The sequence below is a fragment of the Podarcis vaucheri genome, assembly GCF_965113315.1.
Source record: "Podarcis vaucheri genome assembly, chromosome: 17".
NCBI lineage: Eukaryota > Metazoa > Chordata > Lepidosauria > Squamata > Lacertidae > Podarcis > Podarcis vaucheri.
The window spans coordinates 35,483,275-35,504,708 of NC_138755.1; the positions used below are offsets into that span (position 1 = coordinate 35,483,275).

At 45.9% G+C, this 21,434-nt stretch overlaps 1 protein-coding gene across 2 annotated transcripts in view; it reads right to left on the reverse strand.

Annotated features, from left to right (window-relative positions):
- The window catches only part of CORO2A (coronin 2A), a 60,334-nt gene that overhangs the window by 12,639 nt on the left and 26,261 nt on the right, over positions 1-21,434 (reverse strand). Inside the window, exons 1-4 of one of the 2 annotated variants that reach the window (XM_082204958.1) lie at positions 15,899-16,153; positions 5,814-6,014; positions 1,844-1,960; positions 359-508 (exon numbers count right to left, since the gene is read on the reverse strand). In XM_082204958.1, the coding sequence (XP_082061084.1) occupies positions 359-508; positions 1,844-1,960; positions 5,814-6,014 (468 nt within the window). In that variant the 5' untranslated portion in view covers positions 15,899-16,153. Of the gene's footprint in view, positions 1-358; positions 509-1,843; positions 1,961-5,813; positions 6,015-15,898; positions 16,154-21,434 lie in introns of those variants that run through there. The other variant, XM_082204957.1, reaches the window with a different exon arrangement.

A 21,434-nucleotide genomic window follows, 5' to 3' on the forward strand; every position in this document is an offset into this window, starting at 1 on the left:
ATGCCACCTCCTTACAAGCAAACCCACCCACCCACCCACCCACACACATAATCTAAAGAAACAAGTTGTGGGAACATCCTGCTAGGCAATTCTGCGCCGGCTTATCCACACACACACACACACATTTTTACCCCTCTCTTGCTTTGTGTTCTATATGCATGCTGGGAATAGACTGTGGCCACCATGTTTTGGAACGCAGGAAGTAACTATAAGGCAAAATCCTTTAGTTTGGCAGAGGGTTAAATCCTCTCATTCATTTCACATACCTCAGATACTCTGCCCAAGACCCCCCATGGAAGCAGAACAGAACAACAGCATGTTGATGCTTGAAATGAAGGTTAACAAGACCCTGACTCACTTTGTAATCATAGCCGGTGCTGAAAAGGATGTTGCTCGCAGTTGGGTGCCATTCGATGAGTCCCACCCTTCGCGAATGACCAAGCAGCTCCTTCTGTGCATCTGTGATGTTTGTTGTGAGTAAGTGGTGAGGAATGTTCCAGACTTTAACCTAAGAGACACCGCAGTGCAGAGACTTTAAGCCAGCTCCGTTAATCAACACCTGCCATTAGCAGCAGCAATCAGGACTAATAAGTCTTAATCAGTAGTTGAGGGTAAAGGAATGTGGGATGGAGAGATGGTTTGCAGGGGGTGGCAGAGGGGCAGGATCAATGCGCACCCAGTGCATATCCAACCCTCACAGTCTAGGAATCCATCCTGTCCCTTGTTTCCACCATGTGGGCCACCAAGTGTCTGCGCACAAACAAAGGTAACATCAAGTCAAGAGAGATGGTCTACCTGCACAGTGAGAGTTGTGCTTTCCATTGGCCCCCCCCAAAAAGGGGGGAAGGGTATCTGATCTGTCTCACTTCCTGTATTGCCGCTTTAGGGTGGAAGTGCCAAACCATGACCTTAAGAAGTGCCCCACTCAACTGAAGTGTTTATTTGCATTTCTCACCCTGCCTCCAAAGAATGGCATTTCTGGCCTCGCAACAACATTATGAACTCAGTCAAGTTAAACCTGGCTCTAACATCCAAACCTACTGCTCCAACAACAGAATCTCCTTGTTACTTTATCAGCTGTCCCCTGGAGCCTTCCTAGCAAATGATGAGGCCTTTAGAACTAGTGTAAACATGTTGCGGCCCGGTCTCCATCATCATCAAAAACACCTTGATGCCTTATGTGCTCCTACCTCTCTCTTGAATTCTGAATCACTAACCAGTGTTACGCTCGCACCAGCATTTTCAGTGTGGTTACATCCACTCTACATCAGGCAACCACAACCGGAAACATATCTGCCGGCTTTGGTTTGAGCTAACCATGGTTAGGGGGACGCGGGTGGTGCTGTGGGTTAAACCACAGAGCCTAGGACTTGCTGATCAAAAGGTCGGCAGTTCGAATCCCCGCGACGGGGTGAGCTCCCGTTGCTCGGTCCCCGCTCCTGTCAACCTAGCAGTTTGAAAGCACACCAAAGTGCAAGTAGATAAATAGGTACCGCTCCGGCGGAAAGGTAAACGGCGTTTCCGTGTGCTGCTCTGGTTTGCCAGAAGCGACTTAGTCATGCTGGCCACATGACCCGGAAGCTGTACACCGGCTCCCTAGGCCAATAAAGTGAGATGAGCGCCGCAACTCCAGAGTCGGCCATGGCTGGACCTAATGGTCAGGGGTCCCTTTACCTTTAACCATGGTTAGAACAGTGCTGACTTAACACTAACTATAGCTATGAAAGGAAAGGGGGTGAGCCTATGGGATAAGCTCGATCTTCTAACCATGGTTAGGAAACTGGGCAGCCTTCTGTCTGCACCCGACAGGGGTTATATCGCTCCAGAGGTTCCCGAAACTTACAGTGGTATCTTCAGAGCACGAGGCTATTACAAAGTCATCGAAAGGGTTCCACTTAATGTCTAAAACATTCCCTTTGTGCCCACAGATGCGAGGGTAATGCGGGTCGAGTTTTCCTGTCTGGAAACAAATGGAAAGATTTAGTTCCCAAACTGCAACGTCTCTGATAAGGCCTGTCAATCAACAGAAAGCAAAACAGAACTCTCCAGTGTCTCTTGTCCTTCATGGTTTTATCCTGACCCCTTAATGTATCTGTCACTTGGAGCCATACCCATATTAAACCACCAGTATCAACAGTTTCCATAACTTGCTTGTGTTCCCTTTTGCAGGGTTTGGATACAAACTACACAGACTAGGGGCTCCTCCAGATGAAGTGTTTATTGAGCAGTCATCCTGAGTCGCTTGCACAAAGTTCTGTGGAAATTAGACTCATCCAGTCTTTACTGACCATTCATTCTGATTTGCTTGTGTGGGGTGTTTATACGTCTTCCTGTGAATCATGTATTCATCCCACACTTTTCACTGAATTTCTCTGTCACTTTCCTAACTGCAAAAAGTCTGCTGCTGCTTTTTTTTTCCTTTCAAAAAGCGGATTCTTGTACTAGGGTGACAGAGTGCACGTTGATTCTGCAATCCTAAATTTCTTGTATGCACTTGAATCCTTCCCACAAAATACTGATAATCTGGAAAGAATCCAGTAGGCAAGGACTGAAAACAACACACATACAAATTTAGGGTGAAGAAAAACATATTTTAGAGCAGCCAAGCAAGTCTGAGAATGCCCATATGTTTAATACAGACACATATGTTTTTCTCTCCTAAGGCAAGCTTTCTGCCAGTTTCCAGCATAGTTGATTTGAAATATAGCTGTGGATGGAGCCTATTGGCTAGTTTCTGTGATGACACAAATGTCACCCCCCCCCTCAATTCCTGATTTACTTTCACAACTTTATTTTGAACATTTGAGGTTTGTTTGGGGTTTTTTGGATGGTGAAGGATGGACATTTAAATGAATTACCATGTATGTGTGGCTTAGGGGAAAAGTCAGACCTGATGTATGAAGGAAGAGGAAAAATGATGACAAATTCAGCATGGAACCAGCTGGAATATATTCTGCAATGGGTGGGTTGCAAAGCTAGACTCCCAATGCAGATTAAGAACCTGCAATAACTGCATCTTACATGTGTTTTCAAATACTACCCAGAAACAGGAAAGGAGAGAGGCTCTTGCACAGGAGTTTCCTTCATCTCAAGCAATATGAATGTGGTTGTGATGTGTAACCCTGCTTGCAACACACACTGAGGATGGGAAGCATATTTCCATTTGCATTGCAACGTAGATAGGAAATGCAAATTTCCAACGGCTGTTGTGGGCTGGGTATACGTTTTTGCTGTGCCTCTGTCTGGACTGGAGTCTTAAAATGGCCTCTTAACCTTACAGAGAGCGGAGCTAAAATACATTTTTCTTATTGTATATATTTTCACCACAAGGGGTCTGTAGTAGACAGGTGTAAAGGTTAGAGAGGATTATTATACTAAATATGTAAGTAAGATTCTGTTGTTGTAGATCATGGTCCTTTGGATTATAACATATATCTATTACATAAAGGAAGCACAAGTGATGTCGTGGCTGTTTTGTGGACCAAGATACTAATACCCTCACTTTTGGCCACACCGCCACTGTTATACAACCCTCAAAAGGTTTTCCCCAGGGTGAAAAATGGTTAGTAAACCCTGTCTTAAAGGGGCAATAACCAATTAAGAGTACTTTTGGAGAACATCTAAAGAGCTATTATAGTTGCGTGAAAACGTGAGCAGGGTTTGAAATATGAGCAAGAGAAGAAACGCATTAAGGTTAATCACTTAGGATGTACATATGGAGTGTTATAAGTTAAATTATGCAGTGTTAAAGGATAAACATAGAACCCCATGGAGAGGGGGATGGGAAGTCAATGGATAAATTAAAAGTATTATTGATGGCAAAGTATGAACACTTTTGAAAACAAAATACATCTTTTTTTTTAAAGAGTGCTTTTTGGAATAGTCATTCAGTCCAATCACCCTGTGAATGTGTTGTCCAAAACCAGCCCCAGAATGACATATAATAATAATAATAATAATAATAATAATAATAATAATAATAATATATTATTTATACCCCGCCCATCTGGCTGGGTTTCCCCAGCCACTCTGGGCAGCTTCCAACTGAATATTAAAAGCAGTACAGCTTCAAACATTAAAAACTTCCCTAAAGAGGGCTGCCTTCAGATGCCTTTTAAAAGTAAAATAGTTGTTTATTGCTTTGACATCTGCTGAGTGGGTGTTCCACAGGGCAGGCGCCACCACCGAGAAGGCCCTCTGCCTGGTTCCCTGTAGCTTTGCTTCTCGCAATGAGGGAACCGCCAGAAGGCCCTCGGTGCTGGATCTCAGTGTCCGGGCTGAACGATGGGGGTGGAGACGCTCCTTCAGGTATACAGGACCGAGGCCGTTTAGGGCTTTAAAGGTCAGCACCAACACTTTGAATTGTGCTTGGAAACGTACTGGGAGCCAATGCAGATCTCTCAGAACCGGTGTTATGTGGTCCCGGCGGCCACATACATTTACAAAAGGAAGCATTCGTGACTTTAACCTGGATGACGACCTTTTGGATCATCCTGTAGCTCTATCACCACCATCTTTAGCACAAGAATTGGTGGCAAGTGGTTTAGGTCCTCAGTCTGGCCCCCAGCAGAGCCTCAGATCCCAGGGACCCTCGCCTAAAAATATGGCTTTCTCTTATGAAAACCAATACATCTGCAAAGGGCTCACCCGGCAGCTCAGGATGAGTGGGAAAGGCAAAAGGGCTCTTTAAGCCCCCTTCAACCTGCAACAGCAAGCTCTTCCAGAGTCCTGGTGTTTGTATGGGCAGGGAGGAGGTCCCAGACAATTCTTGTGCAACTCAGCAGTGTGTTAGCCGCAAACAAAACGAACCCATGCAGTGCAAAAGGAGTTTATATGGGGTTTGTGTTCATGTGTGTAAATGAGCCCTTTGCCCTAGCTCCCAGTTCATGAGAGAGTCAGGAGATAGAGCCAATACTGTTGGCCTTTCAATCCCTTTGGTTTTCAAGTGCCACCAGTGGCGTAGCGTGGGGGGTGCAGGGGGGCCCCGGCCGCACCGGGCGCAACATCTGGGGGTTAGGGTTAGGGGGCGCAAATCCACGGGTTAGGGGGCGCAAATTACCGTATTTTTTGCACCATAACACTCACTTTTTTCCTCCTAAAAAGTAAGGGGAAATGTCTGTGCGTGTTATGGAGGGAATGCCTACGGGTGGCATGCCTACGGATTTTCCTCCTCTAAAAACTACGTGCGTGTTATGGTCGGGTGCGTGTTATAGAGCGAAAAATACGGTACTTGCCTTGCCCCGGGTGCTGACAACCCACGCTACGCCACTGAGTGCCACGGGCAACACTGGCCTCTGTCCCTCTTTCCTTCCCTCCCTCTTCTGATGCCCTCTCACATCTCTGCCTCCCAAAGGCTCACACAGCTGTTTATTGCAGCAGCCCTGGCTACAAGCTCCGCAGGTGAATGGTGCCTCTGGGGCTGGCCGGGGGGTGCTTCCCAGCCCCCTGTGGGGCAGTGTGAGGAAGCACCTCTCTTTGGGGCAGGGGGGGGGCAGCTCACAGGCTGCCCAGAGGACTCCCAAGGAGCGGGGAGAGGAGGTTGAGGGAACACTCTACAAGGGAGGGTGTTTGAAAAAGGGTGAGAGGCTGCCAGCTCTGCAGGCAAGGGGTGACACAACTGGGCTCCTGAGCCCCACAGGGTTGCCACAAGAGAGCTGTGGGCTCAAAGAGGTTGAAAACCTCTGCCTTACTCCATTCAAAATATGCTCCTCTGTTAAAATGAATGGGCCATTTGGGCTTTAGGAGGTTCCATTGCCCACCGAGACGTACAAACACATGAAACCAGCTACACCTGACAGTAAAGTGGTCCTTACCTGATTTACTGGTATTACAATAAAGGCTCCTCCGCCGGCACATTCTGTCACAACAGCAACGAAATGCGGGTTCACAGAGCAGAAGTGATTGTCGTGAACACTGCGGGTGATAGGCACACAGTCGTAGCACTTCTCCTTACTGGCTGCCTTGCCGTAAACATGGCGGAATTTTGAACTCCGGTACTGAGGGGACCATGACATCTGCAATGAACACAGAGAACGGAACCGTGAAGCCACCAGACCGTTCGAGATTTCAGATTCAAATGAGGACACTCTTGTACAGTGGTACCTCGGGTTACATACACTTCAGGTTACATACGCTTCAGGTTACACACTCCGCTAACCCAGAAATAGTGCTTCAGGTTAAGAACTTTGCTTCAGGATAAGAACAGAAATCGGTCTCTGGCGGCGTGGCGGCAACAGGAGGAAGCCCCATTAGCTAAAGTGGTGCTTCAGGTTAAGAACAGTTTCAGGTTAAGAACAGACCTCCGGAACGAATTAAGTACTTAACCCGAGGTACCACTGTATATGTAAGGTAAAAGGTAAAGGGCCCCTGGACAGTTAAGTCTAGTCAAAGGCGACTCTGGGGTTGAGGCGCTCATCTTGCTTCAGGCCAAGAGAGCCGGCGTTTGTCCACAGACAGCTTTCCAGGTCATGTGGCCAGCATGGCTAAACCGCTTCTGGCGCAACGGGACACCGTGACGGAAACCAGAGCGCACGGAAAAGCCGTTTACCTTCCTCCCACCGCAGTGGTAACTATTTATCTACTTGCACTGGTGTGCTTTCGAACTGCTAGTATGTATATGCATTTATATGCATCCCAGCAAACTCTTGGTGAATTGGGCGCTTCCCCTGCATGTAAAGACAAGCTCCGGTGGATTGAACAGATGAGACTAATGGTGAGTCCAACAGTCAAGAAGGTGGTTTCTGCATGAGCTGTAGAGGAAAGTGAGGGGCAGGTGGGGCTTGTCAACCTGAGAAAGCAGCCCATCTAGGAGAAGGAAAACTCTCAAACGAAACCTCCACCGCCTTGTGGGCTATCGGGGGAAGAAAAGGCTAAGGAGTAAACCATGGGTAGGCCAACTAAGGCCTGGGGGCCGGATCTGGCCCAATCACCTTCTAAAACCGGTCCGTAGACGGTCCAGGAATCAGCATGTTTTACATGAGCAGAATGTGCCCTTTTATTTAAAATGCATCTCTGGGTTATTTGTGGGGCATAGGAATTCGTTCATTTTTCTTTTCAAAATATAATCCGGCCCCCTGAAATTATATGGCTTCAGTAGAAATGTTATAAGGAATTAGGTATAAATAGATTAATAGAGTATTAAAGGAAAATAAGGTTAAAAGGTGTTAAGATAATTATAGGATAGAAAACAGGGGAAGATGGTAAGGGATGGCTGAAATAATTAATAGAAGTGGAATACAAAAAGGGAGGTGTGAGGAGGCCGTGGAAATATGAGAAAGAAATATAAGATATTGGAAGTTTTTTCTTTTTTCTTTTTTTCCTTCTTTTTTCTTTTGATGTGTTTTTAAAGTGTTTTTGTTTTGTTTTGTTAATTTTTATGTAGTGTTTTTGTATTATAATGTATTGTTTTTTCTTTTGTAAGTGTTTAAATTGTTGTAAAAGTAATAAATATTATTATAAAAAAACAAAATATAATCCGGCCCCCGACAAGGTCTGGAGGACAGTGGACCGGCCCCCTGCTGGAAAAGTTTGCTGACCCCTGGAGTAAACCCTACACAAATCCAGCGTGGAGTCCCCAAGACACTTGGGTGGTGCCTTGTAGGCCTCCTTCTTGCAATTCCTGCAGCTAAGCCAGTGCCAAGCGTATTGCTCTGCTTTCCTTTAGACCAAATCAGTGAGGCTGAGAGGTCTTGTCGTCTCGGCAGCCCATGATCTCCAGACACACTGCCAAGGCTTGCGCCCCAGGGAGGTCACTTCAGTGCCGCTAACACAGTGGTTTGACTTCACTCCATTGTCTCTTGAGACTGACGGATCCCAGCAATATAATATGTATATATGGGAATTCCTTGTAGATGACTGAAAAGAGTAAGTTGTGTTGTGTACCCACAGCAATGCCCGAGGGGGAATGACTGCTGGGAGGAGTGCAGAAAGAAGCAGTACCATGGAACACCTGCAGGAGCACAGCCGGACACCTACAACTGCCCCACCTGCAACAAAACATGTCTCTCCTGTATTGGTCTCTACAGCCACAGCAGGCACTGTAGCTCCCCGGTGGTTTGACTTCCAGTGGTTTGACTCTTCCACTGTCTCCCGAGACAGACGGATGCCTATTCTTACATCAGTTATCACTGCCTGTCTGTCTCACACACTCACATTCTGACACACTGTTGAACATTCTTCCCTGATTACTGTATCCCTTTATCCTGTCTACCCTGTTGTTGTGTTGTTGTTGTGTTGTTGTTTAGTCGTTTAGTCGTGTCCAACTCTTCGTGACCCCATGGACCAGAGCACGCCAGGCACTCCTGTCCTCCACTGCCTCCCGCAGTTTGGTCAAACTCATGCTGGTAGCTTCGAGAACACTGTCCAACCATCTCGTCCTCTGTCGTCCCCTTCTCCTTGTGCCCTCCATCTTCCCCAGCATCAGGGTCTTTTCCAGGGAGTCTTCTCTTCTCATGAGGTGGCCAAAGTATTGCAGCCTCAGCTTCAGGATCTGTCCTTCCAGTGAGCACTCAGGGCTGATTTCCTTCAGAATGGATAGGTTTGATCTTCTTGCAGTCCATGGGACTCTCAAGAGTCTCCTCCAGCACCAGAATTCAAAAGCATCAATTCTTCGGCGATCAGCCTTCTTTATGGTCCAGCTCTCACTTCCATACATCGCTACTGGGAAAACCATAGCTTTAACTATACGGACCTTTGTTGGCAAGGTGAGTTGGCTTTTTAAGCAGTTGTTTTAAACTGAGGTTGCAATCCAGTGCATGCTTACTTGAGTGTAAGCCAAACTGAACACAATGGAAATGCTTCCAAAGGACTTTCCCCCAACTTTCATAGGCTAAATTTCCTATTTGTTTATTTATTTTTTAAATTAAAAATGTTTGATAGAATGTTTATTCCCACAATGGATCTGGATTACAGAATAGCTGCAACTCAGACGCACCAGCAACATTTGCTTTCTGGATAGGCAGTTACAGGGAGGGGGATACAGAAGGGAAGTTAATGAATACCAGGGCACATGTATGTACTGCATGTCAAAAATGCCCCTCAAAAATTCCCCCTAAAGGAAAGCAGGGGCAGTGATTAAGGATAGATACCAGAAAACAGTCTGATTAGCCAACTCTCCCTAGTTAATAAAGACAATTAGAGCACATGTACCAAACTAAATTAGCAGGGCAAAGGGGAACAGTGATCTGAGGCAGAAAATTTTCCATTCCATAAGTTCATTAGTAACAATGAATTCCAATTACAAATAAAGTATTAGGTCGGCTTGGCAGTTTCAAAGCTTTTAGCTCTGGTTGCTAAAACAATCATGCTAAATTAGATCATTCTCCAGGACATCAAATAATTTCCCAATGCAAATTACCCTAAATTTTTCCAATTCTATTTTTTTTTAGAAAACCCACATCACCGTTGAGGAGGCAGGCATACTATTAAACTCTTTCAATAGTGGCCCCCCAAAACCAGCTTCCTTTTGGCTTCACAATCAGAATAAGATGGAAATGCCAGCAGACCTTATTCTCCTATCATCGGTCATTGCAGTGATTTTTTTTTTTAAAAAAAAAAAACACTTTAAAAAGCTCAAAACTGCTCTTGGGATTGGAGAAGAGGCTTCTTGATGACATCATGGGTGCCTGCCAATCAGAGCTTCTGCTGTCAGTTTGCAGAATTGTGGTTCCCACCCATCTTCCTCCAGGACTTGACCTTGAACAGAAAAATTCCTTTTGCGCTGAATGTAGCAAGGGCACTTCCAAACTGACGCCACTACTTGGGGGAAAAAATGTTATGTGTATCTCCACCTTCAGTCTGTTTAGTTTTGAGTTTCTGATGAGTCAGATTGAAGGTGGGAAACTACATGGTTCAGGTAGCTGGCCTGATTTTTTATGCCAATAATAATAATAATAATAATAATAATAATAATAAAGATTCAGGCTTAGCTCATTTAGGAACAGTTTCATGGGATGCTGCTACAATGGGATGCTGCTGCTGTCGAATGCATTCTTCGTCACACCCCCAGCCACCCTCAAATAATGCAAACATTAAAAGAGAGTAGAAAAAACCAAAATACAGCCATGAAAAAACCAAAAACCATGAATACAGCCATATGCAGCCCACCAGTCACATATTATGGCCTGCCAGGTGTGTGTGACAACTCCTTCCCGCTTTCATTCTAAACAGCAGGTTTATCAGGCTCCTGGTGCGCCACCATACATTCACAGCAAGCTATGAAGATTTGCCCCAACATTAAACCTTAAAACAACAACATTACTGGCGCATAAAATAACCCAGGAAAGAACTGCATTTAATGCTAACCCAACGGCCCCCAAAGCCTGGCAAAGCAGGAAGCTTTTACTAGACTTCTCAAAGACCCAAAAAGAATGGACTCGTCGACAGTCCCGTTCTCATTCCAGTTGGAAATTTTGGAAGAAGGTGCCATGACCAAAAAGTCCCTGCTCCTTGCAGTCTCTCACTTTACCACTCATAGTGAGTTTTCTGGAGCCGAAGACTCACTTGATGAACTGAGCATATGGAGCTGTTAAGAAGGTTTTATGGCAGTTTTTCTCAACCTCGAGTCCCTAGCTGTTGTTGGACTACAACTCCCATTATCCCTGTCCGCTGGTCCTGCTAGTGGGGAGCAGGAAGAGGATGTTAGCGAGGGGTGTAGCCATGACTGGGACCCACCGGGGCAAGCCGGGTATGGGAAGGGTGAGGTTGGGGTTGTGGGAAGTATTAATGGGGTGACAGAGGTAGGCAAGGAGGTGGGGGTCAGTGTGCAGCGGCCAGAGGAACAGGACCCTTCATCACAGCCAGAGGACCCTCCGTCTCCACAAACAAGGTGGGCCCTGAAGCATAGGAGCAGCGGGAGGTACGCTCTGGGAGCCTGAGACAGGCAAGGACACACAGCCCAGCTCACTAGCTGGCGAGGAGGGGCTCATTGGCCATAATAATAATAATAATAATAATAATAATAATAATAATAATAATAATTACAGTGGTGCCTCGCAAGACGAAAAGAATCCGTTCTGTGATTCTCTTCGTCTAGCGGTTTTTCGCCTTGCGAAGCAAGCCCATTGACGGATTAGCGGATTAGCGCTATTAGCGCTATTAGTGGCTTTTAGCAGCTTATCGGATCAGCTGATAAGCGGCTTAGCGGCTTAGAAAAAGGGGGGGAAAGGGAAAAAAAACCTGCAGGAACTCGCAAGACATTTTCGTCTTGCGAAGCAAGCCCATAGGAGATTCGTTTTGCGAAGCACCTCCTAAATGGAAAACTCTTTCGTCTAGCGAGTTTTCCGTCTTGCGAGGCATTCGTCTTGCGGGGCACCACTGTATTATTATTATTATTATTTATACCCCACTCATCTGGCTGGGTTTCCCCAGCCACTATGGTCAGCTTCCAACTGAATATTAAAAACAATACAACATCAGACATTAAAAACTTCCCTAAACAGGGCCGCCTTCAGTTGTCTTTTAAAAGTTGTTTATTGCCTTGACATCTGCTGGGAGGGCGTTCCACAGGGCAGGCGCCACCACCGAGAAGGCCCTCTGCCTGGTTCTCTGTAACCTCACTTCTCGCAGCAAGGGAACCGCCAGAAGGCCCTTGATGCTGGACCTCAGTGTCTAGGCTGAACAATGGGGGTGGAGACGTTCCTTCAGGTATACAGGACCGAGGCCGTTTAGGGCTTTAAAGGTCAGCACCAACACTTTGAACTGTGCTTGGAAACATACTGGGAGCCAATGAAGATCTTTCAGGAGCGGTGTTATGTGGTCCCGGCGGCCGCTCCCAGTCACCAGTCTAGCTGCTGCATTCTGGATTAACTGCAATCTCCGAGTCACCTTCAAAGGTAGCCCCACGTAGAATGCATTGCAGTAGTCCAAGCGGGCGATAACTAGAGCATGAACCACTCTGTCTGCGGGCAGGTAGGGTCTCAGCCTGCGTACCAGATGGAGCTGCGAGGAGGGATGTGGTTTCTCAAGTAGATTAGGCTCAACACAGGTGAGGGTCACAGGCTTCGCCAAGCCCAGGGGCTACAATCAAAACTCAAAGGAGAAAAGGGGAGCAGAGCTGAGGTGCTCTGTCTGCTCAACTGCCCATGGTGATGGACTTCGGCTTGGATGCTCCAAGATCTCTGCTGGGACTGTGCTTTGGGTTTGACTCTGGACTGCGTTTCTTGACTGTTGGACTTTCGCCCAAGGGACTTACCCATATGTGACTGTGCTTTAGTTCTTGCCTAGAGGGTCATATTTTGCTCCCAAGCCTATGGTGACTCTACTTCAGGCATAGGCAAACTCGACCCTCCAGATGTTTTTGGGACTACAACTCCCATCATCCCTGACCACTGGTCCTGTTAGCTAGGGATGATGGGAGTTGTAGTCCCAAAACACCTGGAGGGCCAAGTTTGCCTATGCCTGCTCTACTTCTACGTACTATCAATTTATGCTTCTCCTTTGCACGGTCAGTAGTGTTGGCCTGCCTTTAAGACACATTTGTTTATCTTGGCCTTTAGATGACAATTGTTGCCATGAGCCTTCTATTTCTTTCCTGCAAGAATGGCAATTTGACTGCTTTTAGTTCAAACTTAATTTAGATTTGTTTTCAGTTGTATCTATTTTCTACTGCATGCTGCCTTGGAGAAAGGAGAGGGGAGAAGTAAGAATAAGAAGAAATTTTCCGTGGTAATTCCCAAAACAGTTTTTGCTGGATGGCCATCTGTCATAAAGTGTGCCTCCACCCCCATCGTTCAGCCCGGACACTGAGGTCCAGCTCCGAGGGCCTTCTGGCACTTCCCTCATTGCGAGAAGTGAGATTACAGGGAACCAAGCAGAGGGCCTTCTCAGTGGTGGTGCCCGCCCTGTGGAACGCCCTCCCAGCAGATGTCAAGGAAATAAACCACTATCTGACTTTTAGAAGACGTCTGAAGGCAGCCTTGTTTAGGGAAGTTTGTAAAGTTTGGTGTTTTATCGTGTTTTTAATATTCTGTTGGGGGCCACGCAGAGTGGCTGGGGAAACCAGATTGTTGTTATTATTATTACAGTGGTACCTCGGGTTACATACACTTCAGGTTACATACGCTTCAGGTTACATACTCCGCTAACCCAGAAATAGTGCTTCAGGTTAAGAACTTTGCTTCAGGATGAGAACAGAAATCGGTCTCTGGCAGCGCGGCGGCAGTGGGAGGCCCCATTAGCTAAAGTGGTGCTTCAGGTTAAGAACAGTTTCAGGTTAAGTACGGACCTCTGGAACAAATTAAGTACTTAACCCGAGGTACCACTGTATTATGCTTCAGTTGAGATTCCCACATTGCAGGGGGTTGGACTAGATGACGCCCAGGATCCTATGATTCTAGGGTTTTTAAAAGGCCAGCATCTTGAACTGTGTTTGAAAACTGACAGGCAACCAGTAAAGATCTTACGATACAGGTATCATAGGCTCTATGCAGCTGACTCAGCCAACTTTGTCAGGCAGCTGCACTTCTGGACCAACTGAGCAGTTCAAGTGAGGCAGACTTGAAAGGCAGCCACACACAGAGTGCATTGCAAAAAAAAAAATCGAACCAGGAAGCTAGCAGAGAATGTAAGGCAGCTGCCAGGTCCTTCCGAGGGCAAAGCAGAAATGCATACCGTGATGCTTAAAAAGATCAAAAAAATCAAAAGCATATTGTGACTTGAAGAGGTCAAGTACTTTGCCAAGCAGAACCGGAGGCTAAGCTCAAACATCTCTCTTAATCCCGCTGAACGCAGTGTGACTGTGAATAGGTGATCCTTTACACAGCAAAAAGGAATTTAACCATCAGATTTCCTGGCACTAAACGGAGAAGAGATGGTTATCTCTCCTTCAGAAAGGAGGAGGCTGTTTGCCCCTAAGCGCTGTAGACATGTTTTTGCCGAATTATCTGCATATATGTTTGTTTATATCAGTGTAGTCTAGAAGACCATTAAACGGAAGGATGTGTTGCTACATCGCTGCACGTTGGGAAGGTTTCCAGGCATCGGCAATATGTCACAAATAACTAGGAGGAGGGATGTGTGGGTAAGCCGGCTAGTGTTTGTTGGTTGCTGTTGTTTCGCGGGCTAGCAACTTTTGTAGACTTATTTGCACAGCTGTATGAGAAAGAGGGGAAGAGAAGAGAAAAAGGGGAGGAATGTATATGAAAACACAGCAGTAAGGAAAACTGCTCATATCTCTCTCTCTCTCTCTCTCTCTCTCTCTCTCTCTCTCTCACACACACACACACACACACACACACACACACGGTCCTTTGGTTTGTTTGCTGCTGTTTCTAAAAGCACTCACTTTCTCTGTTAATTGCACCAGCCCCTTTTCACTATCTCATTGCTGATTTAGGTAAAGGTAAAGGGACCCCTGACCATTAGGTCCATTCGTGACCGACTCTGGGGTTGCGGCGCTCATCTCGCTTTACTGGCTGAGGGAGCCGGCGTCGCTTCTGGGTCATGTGGCCAGCATGACGAAGCCCCTTCTGGCGAACCAGAGCAGCGCACGGAGACGCCGTTTACCTTCCCGCCAGAGCGGTACCTATTTATCTACCTGCACTCTGACATGCTTTCGAACTGCTAGGTTGGCAGGAGCAGGGACCGAGCAACGGGAGCTCACCCCGTCGCGTGATCGGCAAGTCCTAGGCTCTGTGGTTTAACCCACAGCACCACCCGCGTCCCATCATTGCTGATTTATAGGACGAATATTCCTCCCAGAGTGCCATGATTCTGCAGTTACCTACTCCAAAATATGGCATTGATCATGCCCTGAAGGCTTAGGTCTCTCCATCTTTTTCTATCCTAGCCTTGAAGAGCTGCTGGCTCTCTAACCACCTCCATTCTTCCTTCCAGATCCTGGGAACGTGGTGGTACCACATGTCTGAATGTCCCATTACATCAAAAGATCCCCGCCTTTGGAAAACCAGCGTGTCAGGGAAGAGGTCTGTTCCCTGAAGAGCTAGTTTTCTGTAGGCAAAAAGGAAGCAAAACCAAATCAAAACACCGCAAGATTACAGAACTATGGCCCCTTTCTTAAAACAACCAACCAGAAAATGGATATAACAGGTTAAACAGAAGTAAAGTTAAGATCTGGTTACAGTACTCTGTACGTTTGGTAGCCTTTTCGCCCATTTTAGTCACTGGTGTTCTAAGCATGTGGAAATGTTTTTGAATGATAACATTTCAGCTCATTATTTCTCTCTTTTTTCACCTTGGAAAGTAGATCCACAGCATGCTATTTATTTTGCACAGGCAAGTGAAATTTGAGACAAGTACATTGTAGATTAGTCTTCAAAATTGCCAAGAGGTCATGCTAAGGTTGCCTTTCCATTCCTTCCTTCGCCGCTCTCCCTTTCCTGGCTTCCCTCACACTTAAAAAATACAAACCGTAAGCTCCTCAGGGCAGAGACCTGTTTTTCTGGCTTGTGTTGCACCAGGCCTGTACAACGTGTGATCCATCAAGCCAAACAATACTCCACAACCAGAGCAATAAACTTCCTGCGTTTGCTTTTGCTGTGTACCTTAGAGGGCAAGTTATCAGGCTATTGGCAAGTCACAATAGGAACTGTCTGGCTTGCCCAAGTGCTTTTTAAACCAAATGATGTGCAGAATTTACCATCCGGCTGCAGCTCCTCCTAGCATGGGGAATAAACAATATCACCTGCTAATGACTGCAGATCAAGTTGTTCCTCAAGGCACAAGAGCAGGCCGGGCAAGATTTTTTCCAGCCATATATTGTGAGCTGACAGCCTGCCCTGCTCTTTCAGCCTCAGGCGGGAAGCAAAACCAGGAAGGTTGAACATTGCGCCAGAGGGCTGCCTATATGACTGGTGGACCACAAATTGTGCAAGCCGACATTACATTGTACGGCGCTAAATGCATAAATAATGAAAACATTTTCCCCCCCCAAACCACTTACCTTTCATTTATTTGCAATCTGTTTCCAACAAATTAAGCTTTTCGAGGAGACGCAGCAAGTTATTGTTCTGTCGCTTGCATGAAAATAAATTTTAAAAAAGGCTGACGGGTTTTTGTTTGCTTCTGTTAATGACGAGAAAACGAAGGAAAAGAACCAGGAAAAGAGGTAAGTTCAGCAACCCATGCTGACTGCACACGTCTGCCCTCAGCCTGCGCTGTCAGGTGTGTATATGGGGGAAACAAAACAATGAAATTGGAACCTGAAACCTTGTCCGGTTGGGCGTGGCCATAGGTGCCTCCCTGCCAGTCAGGTGAATCAGCTCTGTGTACAGTCTCTGCATGTTTACCTGTGACCTCAGGGTATCAGTTACCTACCCTCAGTCTGTTTGGTTAACCTGCTTAAGGGCACCCGCCGAAGCTTAAGTATAATGCTCAAGGGCTTCCACTAACACAGATTTCTCCTCACACATTGGCCTAACCAGTTTCCTGTATGTCACAGGCTCCGATTTTCTTTATTTACTCTTCCGTTTTTATTTCCCTTTTCCGATACTGCCAAAGGCAGAAGCAGAATTTAAGCAAGATATATTCCCTTAATGCAGGCGTGGGGAACTTTATTGCACCCTGGGGACCATATTCCCTTATGGATAGCCAAGTCAGGGGTTGGCAGGTCTTGAGGCCAAAGGGGGGGGGGGAGAGATATCAGTGTCACGAATTCGAACCCACGTTGGGCCATTGCAGGGGGTTGGAGCAGATGACCCTTGTGGTCCCATACAATTCCATGATACCACTTTACTACTTCCACAAAGACTCATGGGAGTTGTAGTTTGTTAAGGGTGCTTGGAGTTTTCAGGCTGCCCCTCAAAGAGCTGCAATTTTTGGAGTGGTTTAACATTTGACCCTTATTTTCCACTTTTGGACTATCAAAATTACAAAAGAACTTATTTACGTATGCAGCTACGGCCACATGGACACTACTAGCACAACACTGGAAAGAAGAAGGTGTCCCAACTAAAGAAGATTGTCAGGTTCAATTAATGGAATATGCTGAAATGGCAAAATTGACAATGAAATTAAGAAGCAGAGATGACAGTGAATTTAAGGAAGAATGGAAGATGCTTATTGCATATACAGTGGTACCTCGGGTTACATATGCTTCGGGTTACATATGCTTCAGGTTACAGACTCCACTGACCCAGAAATAGTACCTCAGGTTAAGAACTTTGCTTCAGGATAAGAACAGAAATCGTGCTCCAGCGGCGCGGCAGCAGCAGGAGCCCCATTAGCTAAAGTGGTGCTTCAAGTTAAGAACAGTTTCAGGTTAAGAACGGATCTCCAGAATGAATTAAGTACTTAACCCGAGGTACCACAGTATTTCTGGGTTAGTGGAATCTGTAAACTGAAGTGTCTGTAACTCGAGGTACCACTGTATGTTCAAGCCGTCTTGCTTAGGTGAGCAACCTGGCCGCTGAAGTTTCCGAACCATCTTCAGAGGCAGCCCTACCTATAACGTATTGCAGTAATCTAACCTCGAGGTTCGATTGCCATTAGACTCTTCTCACAGACAGACACAGATCTTCCTTTTACTAACCTAGGATGATGCAAGCCTCTGCTGGCAGAAAGATGCTGACTTTGTAGTCAGTGCGGATTTGCTGAACAGGACGTTTTACGCATGGTCAGCAAGCCGGCCCTCTCCTTTCTGGAGAGGGCTAGCGGCTGTCCTGCCCTCACACACAGGGAGTTTCGCCAAACCGCCATCCAGTCCAGACACTGTACTTATTCTCAGTTTACTTCCCAACAGTACTTCCTCTTCCCTGTGTCTTGCCTTCTTTTGACAGGGCATATGAACTGTCCCTGCATGTTGTATGAGAAATATATATATAAGCTGTCAGAAAATTCATCTGAGACTCTGGAAACATAATAGTTGAAATGTATAATATAAAATAAGATTTGAAAGAAGGTGAAGTTTTGCTGAATAAGATCTTGTAAATGAGAACACAGAAAAGGGAGATGTGAGGGAGTCAAGAAAGAGGGTTATGGAAATAATATTTAAGAAATTGAATCTTTTTCTTTCTTTTTCATGTCTTTTTTATGCTTTTTCTCTGTTTTTTGTATGTTTCGTATGTTTTTCTTGTATTTTTTGGTTTTTTTGATTGACTGCGATGGTGTTTTTTTTTCTTTGGTTGTGAATGTGAAGTTGGTTATATTGTTTAAAACCTTTAATAAATATTTTATATATAAAAAAAGAAAATTCATCTGAGACCCAAATACAGCAGATTTTGTGGTTTAACCATAGAATTGTAGAGTTGGAAGGGACCCTGAGGATTATCTAGTCCAACCCTCTGCAATGCTGGAATATGCAGCTCCCCCATACGGGGATTGAACCTGCAACCCTTGGCATTATCAGCACCACGTGAGCTTATCCCACTGAGCTATCCAGGCTATCGTTATCAATCCTCATCTTGTCCTTTTAACTGCTGATCAGAAGGTCGGCGGTTTGAATCCCCGCGACGGCGTGAGCTCCCGTTGCTCGGTCCCAGCTCCTGTCAACCTAGCAGTTCGAAAGCACATCAAAGTGCAAGTAGATAAATAGGTACCGCTCCAGCAGGAAGGTAAACGGCGTTTCCGTGTGCTGCTCTCATTCGCTTAGTCATGCTGGCCACATGACCTCCTGTACGCTGCTTCCCTCAGCCTATGGAGCGAGATGAGCGCCGCAACCCCAGAGTTGGCCACGACTGGTCAGGGGTCCCTTTACCTTTACCTTTACCATGCAGGGACAACAGCAAATGCCAATAACTGAATCATCTTTGTTTCTTCTTGGGTACAAATTTGCAGATGGGAAACAGTTCCCCTATGTCAATGCTGGCTGTTGCAATCACTGCTCTAGAGGAAATGCATTGAAAGAATTACATGATTCACCATTACTTAACAGAGACTGATTCCACTAGCTGACAAATGCCCCCTGCTGGTCAATATCACTGTGTACAAAAACAATTCCCTTCAAAATGTAATATTTTACCAGTTTCTGCTTCCTGAGGAGAGCTTTCCAAAGGTCAGGATCTGCTTATTTGTTTGATGCCTGAAATTGGCTCCTGTCACCAAGCCATTATGTGCAAAGGCAGAACAGGCAATAAGCACAGACGTACCGACAAACGGTGCTTGTAGTGCAAAGCATTATTGGAAGCAACGCAAAGACTGGACCCCTAGAGCTCCAAAATGTCTAACACTACCCTTACTTTATCTTCCCAAAGTCAAGCTTCTCTTGCAATGTAAGAGATGATGACGCACAAGAGTCCAGGACGGTGTTTCCTGTTTTCGGACTACAGTTCCCATCATCCCTGACCACTGGTCCTGCTAGCTAGGGATGATGGGAGTCATAGTCCAAAAACAACTGGCGACCCATGCTATAAAATACCCAGAGAATGGCGACTGTTCTGCATGACAATTTGTGTTTTTGTATCTGTGCGGGAAGCAATTGAAAATAAGTACAAATTTCCTAAACCTGTTATGGGCTGAAAAAACAGTTGCGTCGAGTAACAGTCAGCCAAACTGTCTTTGGATAGCACAGCATGGAAGCAAAAGCCTCTCCTGTTGTTTGAACCCAACAACTGCTCTTCAGTACCGTTTGTCTGGACATTGAGGTTCAGCTGAACTATTGGGGGCAGTAGTCAAAGATAAAGTTATCCTCCTCTATGAATGTGTCTAAGGTAAAGGTAAAGGGACCCCCAACCATTAGGTCCAGTCGTGACCGACTCTGGGGTTGCGGCGCTCATCTCACTTTATTGGCCGAGGGAGCCGGCGTACAGCTTCCAGGTCATGTGGCCAGCATGACTGAGCCACTTCTGGCGAACCAGAGGAGTGCACGGAAACGCTGTATACCTTCCCGCCAGAGTGGTACCTATTTATCTACTTGCGCTTTGACGTGCTTTCGAACTGCTAGGTTGGCAGGAACAGGGACCGAGCAACGGGAGCTCACCCCGTCGCGGGGATTCGAATCGCCGACCTTCTGATCGGCAAGTCCTAGGCTCTGTGGTTTAACCCACAGCGCCACCCGCGTCCCATGAATGTGTCTAATGCACTTTTAAACTAAGCCAGTGACCATCACTGCAAGTTGTGACAGCAGATTCCATAAATCAATTCTGCGTTGTATGAAGAAGCCCTTTCTTTGGTCTGGCTGGAATCTGCTGCCCATCAGCTTCATGAAGTCCTCGTATTATATGGCAGAGGAAATAAATTTCATCTCTATCCACGGTCTCCCTTGGGAGGTTGTGAACTCTCCTTCCTTGGAGGTTTTAAAGCATAGGTTGGGTGGCCATCTGTCATGGATGCTTTAGCTGAGATCCCGGTATTGCAGGGGGTTGGACTAAATGACCTTTGGGTCCCTTCCAACTCTACAATCTATGATTCACCACAGCGCTTGCAACTTTATCAACCTCTACAAGGCCATCAGCTAATATCAGCTAAAACATACTTGGCATGCACCATGAGAACAAACTTTTAGGAAGCAGCATTTTCTCACAAACGGAGATGAACGAACCCCAGTTAAAGAACAAAAAGTAACACATTTTAGCACTATGAAGCAGTTTTGCTAAAAGAACAGCAGACCCTTAAAACAAACAAACAAACAAACTTCACACCACAAAATTATCGAAATTTTGAAAAGCAGGGAGCAGTGCCCACTGACGACAACAAATCTGAGATCAGCTATTTTATTTATTCTGTTGTTGTGTATAATTGTTTCTATCATACCCACTGTGTTAACATTGCTCTCGCAGTTTTTGCTTTAGTAAAAAGATAAGTAGGAGAACAAGAGACCAGCGCCTTGTGATCACAGAACTTGTAAGCACAGAGGTACAAGAAGCCAGTCATTTCAAAGGGTTAACTTTTAAGCCTCTGGACACAGTGACCAAGAGAAATTGGGAATCTGTGCAGAGCAGCTCCTGGCAAGAGGGGCTGAGAACCCAGCTTTCCTCATCCCAGCATTCTGGATCTTCAACAGAAAATAAATAATAATAAAACTTAAGAGAATGTCGGTCAAGGAAAGTAATAGAACCACTCTATTCTGCCTTGGTCAGACCACACCTGGAATGCTATGTCCAGTTCTGAGGTCCACTAGTTAAAAAGAATATTGGCAAGCTGGAATGTGTGCAGAGGAAGACGAACAACATGGCTAAGAGTCTGGAAACCAAGCCTTATGAGGAACGGTTGAAGGAGCTTGGTATGTTTAGCCTGGAAAAGAGGAGACTGAGAGGAGATGTGACAGCCATCTTCAAATATCTAGACGGGTGTCACTTGGAGGATGGAGCAAGCTTGTTTTCTCCTGCTCTGGAAGGTAGGACTTGAACCAAAGGCTTCAAGTTACAAGAAAAGAGATTCTGACTAGACATCAGGAAGAACTTTCTGACAGTGAGAGCTGTTTGACAGTGGAACGGACGCCTTCAGAAGGTCGTGGACTCTCCTTCCTTCGAGGTTTTCCAAGCAGAGGTTGGATGGCCATCTGTCAGGGATGCTTCAGCTTAGATTTCTGCATTGTAGGGGGT